Below are 14273 nucleotides of genomic sequence, written 5' to 3'. Positions count from 1 at the left end.
AGATTTAAAGGGTTATTTAAACCCTTGCATGTTTTTGCAGTAGATGTATGCAAAAACATTTGTTTGTAAAAACCCTTTTAACCCCTTCCTGACTGAAGATAGCAGAGAGGTAGCAGTGACTCGCCTCTCTGCTATTCGTTTTGACAGCTGGAGAGCCTGGCCTGATGTTAAATGATACATTTGTATCTAGTGGTTGAAATGTATCTCTTGAGTGTACAAATGTATCTCTTGAGTGAAATGTATCAGTTTTGATCGTCTAGGAACGATCAAAGACCTTTAGTGAGATCTGATTCTGACATGCTGTCAGGATCAGTCTCTAAAGTTATTATTAGCTGTTCCTAAGCTTGGAGCAGCCTGATAATGACTAAAAATTTAAAAAAGTTAATTTATTAAGCAGTCAATCAAGATTGCTTGATATAAACTGACAAAAACATTTTTTTTTTTACACTTATTTTTTTTACAAAGTGTAAAACAAAACAAAAAAGTGTACAAAAAATTAGGAAAATAAAACTTTTATATATAAATATATTTTTATACTATAATTAAAAAATTCTAAAAATAATAATAATCAAAACTTGCTGCTGTGGAAGAATCACACAGCAAAAATGTGTCAGTCATTTAGGAACAGAAACTAAAAACTAGCTCAGTCATGAAGGGGTTAAAAAGGTTTTAAACTTACCTGTGTCTTAACTGCGTGCTCCCGTCTGAACATCTTGAGAGTCTCAGCCGGCCGCTAAGGGTCTGGGGCGGGCGCTTGTGCAGTTCAGATGTTCGGCCGGGAGACTAGGAGAGACAGAAGGTAAGCCTATGGAGCAGCGTGCACCAGACTCCGTGGGACATCAGAGAGGAGGACACAGGAGTCGGCGCTGGATCGGGGAACCTGCACCATCGCTGGAGGGACAGGAAAGAAGATGATCGCATTAAGAGACATCATTTAAGGGAAGTCCCTACAACAGGATTGGGAAGGGGAAATTTTTTTTTTTTTTTTTTTTAAATCCCTGTGACCCCAGGGCGAGAAATGAGGGGAGCGTAAGATAACAAAATAGGCAAAAAAAACCTCTACTTAGAAAGCAAAGTTTTTTGGGGTTTTTTTTAGTTGCTTCTGTGTCCCTATTGCAGAGATTTGCAATTACTTCCTGCTCCTCTAACCCTTGTCACCAATATGGAAAGTGCAGGCAAACCTAGGTGGAGACGCATCTAACAATACAAATCTGGTGGGTTCTAATCTTCCTCCCTCTTTTGCAAAACCTTTCTTTAGTTTTATGTTTAACATTTAAATTAAATTGGAACATAATAGTTGTAAGAAAATGACACGAAATATGATTTTTTTATGTCATATTCCTTTTCTCGAAGCATAGGATGGGAAAAGTTCAATAATGATTGTTGCCGTTGTTGCATAAAGTTCATAATGTGTTTAATTTAAAAGTTGCAAATGATTACAGGATATGGTATATCTTACAGAATGAGTCTATAAGATGCTTGATGATTACAAAATATAGTATATCTTACAGCAGAAATCTATAAGATGCTTAAGAAACGTGGCTAGGTAGTAAGTAAAAATAGTCCTAACAGGTGTTTGTCTATACAGTGTGTGTGTGTGTGTGTGTATGTGACTTGAAGGATCATCCCTCATCCTTTTATCCATGCTTTTACTTTAAAATAACCTATGTGATGTTTACCTTAAAAGTCTTTCTGATTAGCATAAGGGAGTGCCATTCTCTAGTAGCTGAGTCATGTGTTCTCCTTCTATCCCGTTTTGGGCATCATAGTCTATGTCCTGAGTAATGTGGTTTATTCTTCAAACTCATTTTGAAGGCCAAGTCTTCTTTGGGCATTCCCAACAACTGTTTCAACTATACTTAGGTCTGCCTGTCAGGCTTACTGATTGATTACCAATTGTAAACTCAAAATCAGCAGTACAGTAAAAAACTGAATCTCCAAACTTGGATAGATTAAAATATAGAAAATCAATCATCATTAAGGTTCACACATACATATTTCAATATCTCTGGATTTAACAATAGTTGTACAGGAATTACACAATTCTGATAGCAGTAGTACAGTGCCAACAAACTGTATGAGGAAACCCATCATTAATATGATAAGGAAACAATGAAAGGTTCAAACATTCGAGCCTTGGTTTCATAAGTACACAGATATTGGAAGCACAGGGTGTTTTTTTGTTTTTTCTTGTGCCATAGGAAAAGGTTTGATTTTCAGTGTCTTATTTTTTTTTATGGTGTTATGGCTCAACAAACCGGCGTCCCTATGGCAGTAGATGCCATTTTTAGCCTTTGCAGTTGTGCCAAGCACAGTATAAAGCTGCTTCCACCACAAAGACAAAAGAGAGCCTCTTTGTGGCGGATGAAGATATCGATGATTGACACATTTGTCAGTGCTGAATGCACCTCTGACATTACATGTAGCCTATTAAATATTGATATTGTGAAGCATGTGTTGTCACTGTGGAGGACTCGCATTCAGGTGGCCTGAGGTTCTGCAGGAAAAGCCTCTAATTATTTCTGCATTTCTTGTGTGCTGCTCATCTTTAAAGGTCAAATCGTATTTCAGTTGTGTTATCACAAGCAAGGTCAACATAGTTCTGGTTCTCCTAATCTACCTTGTGATGGTATTGTGTTTTGCTGATGGATTATTTGTACTATAAAACCAACCAGCAGTTTCATCTAGCCGGGTGGGGGCTTTTGGTTGACGATGGAGACTATTGGTGCACCATTGGACAATCAAGAGTTGAAAGTGTGGCAGCCAGCATGGTGTAGTCCGTGTTTAGTACCCACCTACATGTGACGCTGGGACTATACTATGCTATGCTGGCTGTTGGATGTAAATAAATTATACAGATAGCAGTGTGCAGCATTATTTGGCCAGTGTGGCTATAGAGCGTGGATGGCTCCCAGGCGCTGGAAGTGGAATGAGGTGAAGTATCTGTACCCTGACATCTAGCTTTAGTTTCAGTAATGTACATCATTTTCATTCTATAGACCATCCTATACTATGCATTTCAGAATGATCTATTGCTGGACAGTGAAGGAGTTAACACACTAAAGGTAACCATTACTCATGTACAGCAAATGTTCTCAGCACTGGCTTAAACTCTGCCATCTGTTCAGCAGAATAGCACTTGGGCAAATAAATATTCAGTTGGTTTTTGAATATGAAGTCCAGGAGATTGTATAAAGAACAGGCCCTCCCTGGATCTTTCACTTCTGATGAGAGAAACTAGTGTGTGGTCAACCTTGGACTGTTTGCCTAACAGAATTATTTTTAATGTTTGTGCTGCTTAAGGAAATATCACTATTCAGCATTATGTTATTCTCTGTGAACCTGTCACTTTAGTAGTCCTATTACAACAGAAATTAGAGGCGCTTGTTTGTGGGGGGTTTTTTTTTGTTTTTTTTTTAGCATGAAATTAATTCGGTGTGCCCCCCCCAGTAATGGTCTTATTCTTTTCTGACCACCTGGTTAGAGGAACATAAGTTGCAGACTCAACACTTATCTCCTAATATTACTGGGATGTTAAGTTACACTTCTGATATACTGCATGTTAAAACGTTCATATTTGGGAAAAACATATCCAACCACCCACCCTATTGCAGAATATTTTCCATTAGAAAAGGGGAGAGTCCCTTTATAGCAGGGCTAGGTCGCCAATGCACAGGCTGTCGGTATATTTATTCCGCTCATATGCTGTGTGTCTGCGTGTATGTCTTGTTCTCTGTATATGCAATCTATACATATCAGGACTGCAATTTAGCTATGGCTGTATGTAAATGTTGTGTAATCATATTGGGCTGCCAGGAAGTGAATGGCCCTCTTTGCTGTTCTTTCCACTTTACCTCCTTTTTGCTGGATTTCATCACCCAGGGACAGTAAGCAGACTGCCAATACAGCGAGGTGCATGTTGCTAAAGACAGCAGGCAGTGGGAATGTGCTGTATTTATGCTGAACTCATTTCAGTATAATGAGGGCTTATTATCTTTCTCCCTGGCCAGACGAAGTCTTGGTGACCGCGCTGTTTTAGGCAAGTTTTAGAGGTAGAGGAAAGACTTGTAGGAGCAGACCGTCACCCTGGGGTTTTTTCTGATTTTCTTTTTGGGCATAGCCATCCTGACCGCCGCTTCTAGTATGTATGGATATACAGTAAAGCATTGTGCATATCTTTAGTAATCTGAAGTCTGTTGCAACCCCCAACATTTTAACCATCTGGTTGCTATTGATTACAACACTGCATGTTTTTGCAAGATTTATGAGCTGTTGGTGTTGTGCCAATTATAGATTTGTTATTAGCAAGTTTGTGTTTATGGGGTGGTTAAAGGGCAATGCAGTGGGTTCAGTTTAATCCCCCAACGTTCTGTTAAGCTGCCGGAGTAGGTTGTAGCATAGGGCTATGGACTCTTTCACATGTGACAGTAATGGTGCTTGGGGGACTGGGCCAGTGCTATTACATGGAGTGAATCACAATTTCCTCCATAAGAATTCCCATTAGTTTCTTCACTCTCAGAATCTGCATGGTGCAAAGGGAAGGCACATATGTGCTAGTAGTGAGAGGAGGATTAAATTAAATGGGCAAAGCACATATTTGCTTCATAGTTGGTCCATCCTGGCCTAAAATGTTGTCAACGGAAATGCTAAAATGCAGACAGTTGTGTACCTCCCTAGGGGGCCCGTTCACACACCTGTTTTACCGCGCTGGAACAACACAGGTCACTGCAAGGACACATCAAAAAGTTGTTTTCTGTATGTCTAATTCACACAGTGTGGGTGTGATGGGCAGCGATCGGACTGCATTTTCATAGTGCGCTGGATGCTGTGCTGCTTTACGGAGACCTGAATGGAGTGTACACATTGTACACTACAAATAAAGTTTAAAAAATATAAACGGTGATGGTTTTGGCATACAGCACAAGGTAGCCCATTCGCTAAAATCCAGTGTTTTAGCTGAAAGCTAATGTGAACGGGCCTTTTAAGTAGGGGATGCACAAATTTTAAATCTAAGTTAATTTCAGCACGTTTATTCGAATATCTATGAATTAATGCCGTGTAACCGACAGACGATAACTATCATGGTAATGAGAATTTTCAAAGAAGCATGTTGGAAAAATGTTTCTTGAACCAAATTCTAAATGTGTATTGCAGAATTTGATCCTTGTCGATCCAAATTATTCAGTGAGGTAGTAATGAGTCTGTGCAAAAAAAATAAATGAATAATAATCTGGAAGCAGATTGAACACCTGGGAACAAAAGTTTGTTTGCAGCACAGGTGTGTAACTTTGATGTAAAGGACATGGTGTGAATGTGTCGGCTGTGTCTGTAATGTTAGGCTAGACTGCTTTACCTGGCCAGCTGGAAGCACTTTTGTAGGTCCGTATGCCATACGTCCTTGGCAGCGAAAGGGTTAAGGGGTAAACAGAACACCGGTCTAGCATAAACACATTGGTAAAATAGGGCAAAAGTTATGTGAAACTAGCCACAGCAAGCAGTGCAGCGTGTATATGAACTATAGTAAGAACGCAGACACAAAATTATGGTTTGATTGCTTTGATAGCCAAAACTTATCATTCTTATTACATCACATCTGTTTTATTCCTCAAACATTTCATTTCCAAACATTGGTATTACCCTTGATGGATTGGTTGTCGGTAGCTTCACGTGTGAAGTAGAATATAACGTGAGGATTGACACCAGGCTGATCTTTAAGAAGTAGGCTTATTCGGCCGGCCCAGGAACACAGCAATTCACACGCAACATTTGTGACCATTGCATTTGGTATAAAAAAGTTATGGGAAATCCAAAATGGTCACAGGAGGTGGGGGCGAAATCTTCTAGTGGTAAAGTCTGCTTACTGGCATTCTATATTGGTATTTATTTGGTGTTGGGAGCTGATGCATTTTGGTAAATATTTTTCAATTGGGGATAAAGGACATTTGTGTAAAATCCTTTTCATGATCATTGAGGTACGCAGGGAGTCATATACTGTAGTCTTAAGTACAAGTCGATACTGGCAAACCAAAAAAAGAAAAAAATCTGTAGGCCATCCCAGCATAACCCCTCCTCTACCCAGCATGCACCAGTTAGCAGCAAGCAGTGCCAAGAGCATGAATCATAAACACAGAGGGTTGGACCTTTTTGTCCCTCAAGTGACTCCTAGAAATGGATTTTACAGTGAGTGCAAAAATCTTGTATTCCTCCTCCTCCATTGAGAGGCACAAGTAGTCATATACTGTTGAGATGATAAAAAGCAGTCCAACTGTAGGTTGGGCAACAGTACTAACAGGCCCAACTAAGACTGAATTGGGGACTGCCTGCAGCTGAAGAGACCCCTGAAGGATTAGCTCCAAAACTGACAGCAATGAAACCAAATTCCCTGCCTGATGGGGGAAACCTATTGGGGAAAGCCAACATGACAATAGGGAGGATATGGTGAATCAACCTGATGCTCAAGACCAAGGTACCTCTGTTCACTGTTCATAAGAAATTACTCCACCCAGAAGAAAGAATCGAACCATGGACCAAGCAAAAAAAACTGATCAACCCGAACCCACTAAAATGTATGCCTAATAGAAAGGCCCCAAGTTTCTATTTACCTGACCCGGATAAAGGTCAAGGAACAAGAACTCCATCTATAGAGAGAATGTCAGAATAGACCACTACCTCACTTAATGGGGCTCACCATGGAAGAACCCTGAATTCAGTCAAAAACAACCTGTGAAGTGAATTGTGAGTTCCTCAGGAACCCAGGCCGTGGTCCCATGAAGTCGAGCATGACTGAAGGGGTAAGGAGCCTGGCGAAAACAGTGGTATTGGCTAATTCAAAAGGGGTCCCATCTTGCAAAAAAGAGGTAGCGTCCAGTGCTCAGCCAAATTGACCTACTCAACAGAGTGAATCTTCAGAGACCGGGCAAGCGCTGAAGCACTCTCGGTTTAGAACCGGGAAAGTTTTCTGTGGCTACCTTTTTTTTACCAGTGCTGGCCTTTAAAGCTCCACAAGTTCGATGCAAAGGTCACTTTTAAGGCTAGCCCTGCAATGTCCAGTTTAGCGGAGGACGGGTATTGCACTCATATGCCAAGCTAAGGAGAGGCCAGTCTGGAGAGCTGTCATAAAGAGACCAGCTCAAGAAGAAGTAGTGATGTAGTGAGGAATATTGATTGAAATCAAAATCTGATAATTGATTGGATGTTTTTCAACGGAGCTAAAGAAAATGTGTTCATCTTCTAGGACACTAGAAAACGGGCATGCTGGGTAAAAGTAAGATTATCCTGGGCAAGCCTATAAAAAATGTTTGTTGGCCAGTGACCAATCCTCCTGTAAACGGCAATATAACCTGACAGTGTAAAATTCCTGTGTCCCTCAAAAGGACAAGAAAGAAAGGTTTGCGTCCCACTTTTATACATGGAAATTAGGATTTAATTGTATTTGTATATTTATTTTACTGGCATGACATGTTTCCTGTTAGTAACATTAGTATTGAAGCCCCAGAAAATCTGCTACATGATAACCAAGCAGCTAGTATTTTGCTACAACTATGTAGTTTGGGGGGCTATCTGATTATCTGGAATTTAATTGGGAATGTATGTGTATTGGGTAGGCAAGTACCGTATTTTTCCGTCTATAAGACGCCCCCATGTATAAGACGCCCCCAACTTTTCTTACCCAAAATTCAGAAATCAATATTTTAAATATTATGCATCACACTTACCTCTGAGCCAATCACTTTATGCAGCCTCTGTTGCATCACTGATTTCTTCATCACTTTTAGCTTCAAACATATCAGTTTCTTCAACTTCTGCTGCATCACTGCTGTCTGCTGAGTCACTGTCTATATATACAAGATCATCCTCCGTTCCATCCATGGCATTGCTGATTCCACATTTCTTGAAGGACTTCACAATCACCTCTTGTTTGACACCATACCATGAGTTTAGAGAGTTTTACAGGTTGTTTTTCACTTTCTGACATTTTTATGGTCACAGAATGCTCTGACATTATCGCTCTGGGCCCTGCCTACACGATCTCCCCAGCAACAGCTCACGTCAGGTTCAAAAGATTTATGACTGGAGGAGAACTGTTATCTTGTCTCTGCAATCCGTGAGGCTAGTTTGCAGTGGTATCAGCACTTTCAAAACCGCGGCCCCCGTGTATAAGACGCACATCTATTTTTAGATAAAGATTTTTATGAAAAAGTAGCGTCTTATACACGGAAAAATACGGTACTCACACTGCATAGTTTTTGGTATAATTTGTTGACCTGAAATTTTAATCTCATTGATCATACATCTGATACTGGCTTTAAGTGTTAATGCCATTTAATTTTCTGTTTAGACTGTGGGAATCTGGTTGGAAGCAGCGTTATTATAAAAACAAGTTTGATGTTGATTCTACTGATGAGGAATTTCGTCGTAAGGTTGTACAGTCTTACGTGGAAGGACTCTGCTGGGTATTGCGGTACTACTACCAGGTATGCTAAATTATTTACTATATTATCTCTATTGTGCACAGCTATAGGTCTTCTCTTGCAATAGGAATGAATGGCAAGTAGGTTTTTTTTTTTTTGGAGGGCCACCAATCGGGTTTAAAGGCCAGTCACCCCCACAAACCACGGTGATATGAACAGAAAAAGTAGTGGTTTAGGTGTGAGTTGCCCTTGTAGGAAATATTACAATGCCAATGTAGAGAACATTTAACATGTTAGTACAGCACTTAAAATTAAAAAATTCAAGCAGAAATGAACTTGAGCAAAGTCCTTCCTAAGTCAGCATCTCAAAAGAGAGTGAAAGGATTTCAGCAGCAGAGGCAGTGCAGTTCATTCAGAAATCAGTGCGGACTGACAAGCTCTACAGGCTTGTGCATCAGCATTGACAATGCTTATAGCCACCCCTCCTGCAACTTATTCTCATCTCGTGCTAGTGAATGTACAACCTACATGCGGCTGACTATGCTGCTCTGATTTTAGAAGCAGTACAACTGTTTTGTCACTTTATCAGAGGAAGATGCATGAGGTGGCCTTCATTGGCAGGATCAACTGTTTTGTGTGACTTTTCAGGGGGGCAAATAGGAAACCTAAGTGCAGATTTAGTTTTTTTTATGGGAGTTGTAGTTAATTTAGCTATAGTGAGTTCTACTTTAATGTGGCAGTTCTGACAAGAAATTATCTGTGGTTATCAGATGAACTTATTGCATCTTACGATCCTGTTTTGCGCTCATTAATGAAGTTGATTTCTGGTTGGCTGCCTTTTGTCTTTGCAGTTTGTACATTGCTATATCTCAATATGTATCCTTTCATCAGCCCTTTCTGGGCTGTCAGCAGGATAAATAGACATACCAGCAAAAGTGTGATGTAATTTACCAAATGATGGCAAGCTGTCAAAGGAAACGTCATTGCTTGCATTAGGATGTTATGGTGTTAGTGTATTTGAAGTGATCAGCGTCTGATGAGAATCTTTCAATAACTGAAATGTCAGACAGGCAGGAGATCAGTTACAAATCTACAGTGGTACGGCTACAGCCATTTGCTAATGCCATGTCTAGAGAGCATAGAGTACATCCACTGTGGGAAGTAGTTGAAACTGATATATCTAAATACTTTTATTACAGTAGAATATGCAAAAGTAGCGTGAAGAATATTCAAGAAAAAATAGGAGTTGAGGGATTTGATTTAGAACAGAAGAGGTTACTCAAACTAGTGTGGCATGATAAGAGTAATTTTCCAATAAACCAACCTACGTCTAGTAAACCTACAGAAAAATGTAGCAGCCCTCATCGGGAACACTCCTTTTTGCCTCCTGTGCCAGGTATTGAAGAGAAACCATGTATATCGTGCAGGTAGAAGGACGTTTAGACACCGTTTGAATATTTTTCCTGTGACTGAGGAATTTTTCTCACATTGGAAAATTACATCTTCTCACTTTCTGTTGTGTCTATAGGACAGGAGGGGAAATCTACATAATGAGACCTAAATGGTGAAAAACACTGACAGCACTTTTTAACACTCACCCCCTGCTGTATCCAAAATTAAATAAAGAAGCAGCTAATTTGTTGCATACCAGGTCCTATTATAATATACAACGCTGATGGCTGGTTGAGTATGTGGAGCACAGTCTTTAAAATTAACCTATTGCCAGGCTATGGTCGTTCAGATATTTAGATGTTCTTAACGGGCAGCAAAGGAGCTTTAAAACAAGCCCTCAGTGACCTCTGAAGTTGCAGTCACTGTAATTAATCTTAAGGATTTTAAACTTGGGCACCGAATTTTCCGCTCCTCCCTCCTTTTTTACTTTGGCAGCAGGGACTTGACAGCCTGTCGGCTTTTTAATGTAACAAACAGGTGCTCTAAAGCCACAGCTTGCGGTATACTGAGACGCTGCAGCCGGGACGGGTCCCGACGTTACTGTCTAGATCCACCCAGCTGCGGGATTGACAGCTGGCTCTGCCTATCCAAAGGGCAGCGCCAGCTGTGCCTGCCCCCTCCCGCCAGTAAGCGCTGGAGGATCGGACCGGGGAGGGGGGAATCCCTGCAGGGAGCCGTGAGTGACGGTCACGGCTCTCTGCAGGGATAGATCGAGAAGTGAGCGAGCGACTGTGTTCGCTCACCACCGATCTATTGAGCAGACCTGTGACAGTTTCATTGTCACACGTCGGCTCGAACTATGAGTCTGAGTGATTTTCACTCGCCTTATAATTCTCCTTTTAATATCTATAACTAGGCCACTGGTTCACTTTATTTCATTTTTTAATCCATATACTTCTATGTTGCCTTTTGTATTACATCAGACTTATTTACTTATGCAAAATTTCGGGTAGTGGTGATTTACAAAGCACAGTAATGCATGGCAAGCAATTAGATTTCCCCTTCATGAGTAAGTTAAAACTGGTTCTCCAATACCACGAGGATTAAAGAAAAAAGGGTTCTGCAGTAAAAAAAAAATGTCACTTTATTATTAACCTCTTTAATTCCCACCAGGGCTGTGCCTCTTGGAAGTGGTTCTTCCCATTCCACTATGCTCCTTTCGCTTCGGACTTTGAAAATATCACTGAGCTTTTTAAGGAGTTTGAAGTGAACACAAAACCAGTAAGTGACAGGTTGCAATGTTCATACATGACAGAGGTTTTCTTAAATTTCTTGTGGATATTCTTTAACTGAAATGGATTGTGTGTTTTATGGACACCTGAAAATTGAACATGCCTGGCTGCCATGCTGATCCTTTGGTTCAGATTGTTGAGTTCCAGACCTAAAGTATGCAGATTAGCAGTTGAGATTTACAGGCTGTATTCTGGTATTTAAGAATGTTAAAGCTAGAGGGTCAACATGGCTGGCCAGCTAGTATTTTCAGAAGGACCAACAGTGCACAAGGTACATATGTCCGTCATTACAGCTTTTCTATTATGTGTGTAAATGTTCCTGTGACTTCTGCTACAGAGTCATCCTTTGCCTCCTCACTCCTGCTCTATTGATGTGGTCTGTAGCCCTATTAAGAGTTGTAAAACTACTGGCAACAGTTTTCTGATGAATACACCTTGGTGTCATTTCAGCCCATTGGCCATTTGAATGTCCCTGATGTGGTCCCGGGGGACTCTTACCCTGCCACTCCTTTTCTCTCTTCTTTTACTCTTCTTTCATTTCCATCATGTGTTTGGGCTATCTGTTGTTTGCTCTATTTGTTGTTGTTTTCTTGTATGAAATATTCACTGGAGGCTGTTCACACTTGAGCTATTGTACCCCTTCCTGTACAGGGTTATATAAAGTGCTAGGCATTGAGGAGCCTGGACTTGGGGCAGCAGACACAGAAGTTCTAGAGACAGAAGTGCAGGAGATCTTCCTCACACACAGAACACAGTGACCCAGAGAAAGTCTACAGATAGAACAAGTGCTGGAGATTTCACACACTCCCTCATGGGGAGGGGTCAGCAGGGCAGAGATGAATCAGCTGATTGCAGTTTACAGATAACCTGGCCCTCAGACACTGAAGAACCTGTGGAGGGAATTTTGAATTTCTAGGACTCTAAGGCTGCGTTCACACCTGACCGTTTTGTAGCGCGTCCTACGCTCGACGAACGCGCTACGAAACGGTCAAAAAAATAAAGAGCATTGTAGTCAATGCCCTCGTTCCCACCTAGGCGTATTTCCGCCCGTCCCTAATGCCCTACAAAACGGCCCACGCCTGAAAAGGTCCCGGGACTACTTTGGGCCATTTTGTAGGGAGTTTTCCATTGGGATACAGCCAAGTAGCCTTTGGAATTGCGCGACTTTTTTACCGCGGTAAAAAACCGCGCGACAGACGCGCTTTTGCAATACGCCTAGGTGTGAACACAGCCTAAATGGAAATCTTTCACAGGACAAAGTATGAAAAACAGCCCTGTGACTCCTGACAATGCACACACGTATATGTCGCCCCCGCACCTCTACATTACCACAAAAAACACAAATCACTTACAAAGGTGGAAATGGGCATAGGTACACATTAAGGTCTTTCAATCTTGAGCTGAGTTTATTGCATGCTTTCTTGATCATAAAGTGGTGGTAACTATCTTATTGGCTGAAATAACTTTTTGCCTATCGCGCACTCCTTGACTTTTCCATTTCTGCGTTAATCTGCAATATTTTGTTTGTTTTTATGTAAAATAATTTAAAGCCATTCAGCTGCGAACTCTTAATAGCAACACAACAGTTCTGCAGTAAACATCTACTTTTTCTCTCTTTACTTTGTTTTTAGTTCAAGCCATTGGAGCAACTGATGAGTGTTTTTCCAGCTGCTAGTGGCAACTTCCTGCCTCCTACCTGGAGGCGCCTTATGAGCGATCCCGTGAGTGTTTTGTCTTAGAGGTTTTTGTTACAATAATTTTAGTGAAAGCATTCATATATATGTGATTATAGTATAGATGTATAATGTGTTTTTTGTTTTATTCCCTTACAAAAGGAGTCAAGTATAATTGACTTCTACCCTGACGACTTTGCACTTGATTTGAATGGCAAAAAATATGCCTGGCAAGGTAAGAGAAATAAATGATTGACATTACTAAAATATTTTTGAACTGGGCAGTGTGTGTTTACATATGTACATGGGGCGCTCTATACAATTGGAAGCCTTGAGTCACTTATTTTGGAAGATACCTGTGCTACATTAGGGTTCCATATGTGTTTTTAAAGAACAACAACAAAAACTTAGTCTTCACTGTGGTTTGTCATGCATCTGACTTCCTGTGCTCTTAAATAAGAATTCTGTTATGCAATGTTTGCATCTGAAAGCAATTTAAAATGCACAAGTTTAGTTTAAGAAAAAGGTTTGAGGTCCTCATGTCATGGACATACAGTATGTTTAAAATAATTTTGACGTGTAAATATCAGAGGCTGCTCAGCATGTCACAGGAGAGATCCAAACCCAGAGAAAATGTTTCATTTTTTTAGTCATGTTTGGTGATTTCCAAAAATGTTTACTGCTTCCAAAAATGTTTAATAACTGCTTATTTTTTAAGCCAATTTCCACCTTTTGTTGGTGATTAGCATTTATTGTGGTAATGTAGAGGTGCAGTGATGTATAGGTGTGTACATTTCCATGACTCGCATTGCTGGCTTTATTTTCTTTTAATGGACTTTTTAGCAGTCCTGAGTCCTACAAATTAAACATTTTCTCCACCGGAAACTGTCTGATATCAAGGTCGGATTGTAAATCAGCTGACCCCCCTCTCTGTGAGCCATTGTAACAAGATCATTACACATCAGCTCGGTCTTTCCAGATCACAATACACTGTCCAGGGGGTGTTGCCACTATGAATACTAATGAATTTGGGGGGGAAGCTCAGAGTGTTAATTTACACAGACTGCTTGTAAAGCACAGAGGCGGCCATTTCAAAAGGAACCATGAGGTGAGGACGTAAACAGCAACTGGACATGCCTGCTTCATATTCACTCGGTCTACATTGCTGGCGTGTTTATTTAGAAATACCCCTGCAAAGGTGGAACTTGGCTTTTAATCCTTGTACACTCCAAAGCCTTTTACTGTGCTTCCCCTGTTTCTACACTGCATTACTGAGGGTGAACTGCACTAGTAGATCAGGCAGAAGACTACCTGGATTGGATAGAGAATTCAGTACTCAGAAAACACACAGTTTGTGCATGCATCAAGCCTCTGATTTTAGCTTTTGAGAATTGCAAACTACTTTTCTTTTGTCATCTCAGAAAACAAATGATTGTTTTAAATGCTATGTTTATAAAAGTTGACACTTCCGCGACAGACCTTTCCAAAGTTGGCTTGCTTTGCGT

The 14273-nt window shown here is 40.6% G+C and overlaps 1 protein-coding gene across 1 annotated transcript in view; it reads left to right on the top strand.

Moving 5' to 3' along the window:
* XRN2 (5'-3' exoribonuclease 2) overlaps positions 1-14273 on the top strand; it is a 55641-nt gene that overhangs the window by 21871 nt on the left and 19497 nt on the right. The window contains exons 17-20 of the mRNA XM_018576634.1: positions 8339-8474; positions 10977-11084; positions 12727-12816; positions 12931-13003. Of these exons, the coding sequence (XP_018432136.1) occupies positions 8339-8474; positions 10977-11084; positions 12727-12816; positions 12931-13003 (407 nt within the window). The remainder of the gene's footprint in view (positions 1-8338; positions 8475-10976; positions 11085-12726; positions 12817-12930; positions 13004-14273) is intronic.

The sequence above is a fragment of the Nanorana parkeri genome, unplaced genomic scaffold (genome assembly GCF_000935625.1).
Source record: "Nanorana parkeri isolate BGI_ZX_2015 unplaced genomic scaffold, ASM93562v1 scaffold72, whole genome shotgun sequence".
Lineage (NCBI taxonomy): Eukaryota > Metazoa > Chordata > Amphibia > Anura > Dicroglossidae > Nanorana > Nanorana parkeri.
This window is presented reverse-complemented; position numbering and strand designations above follow the sequence as displayed.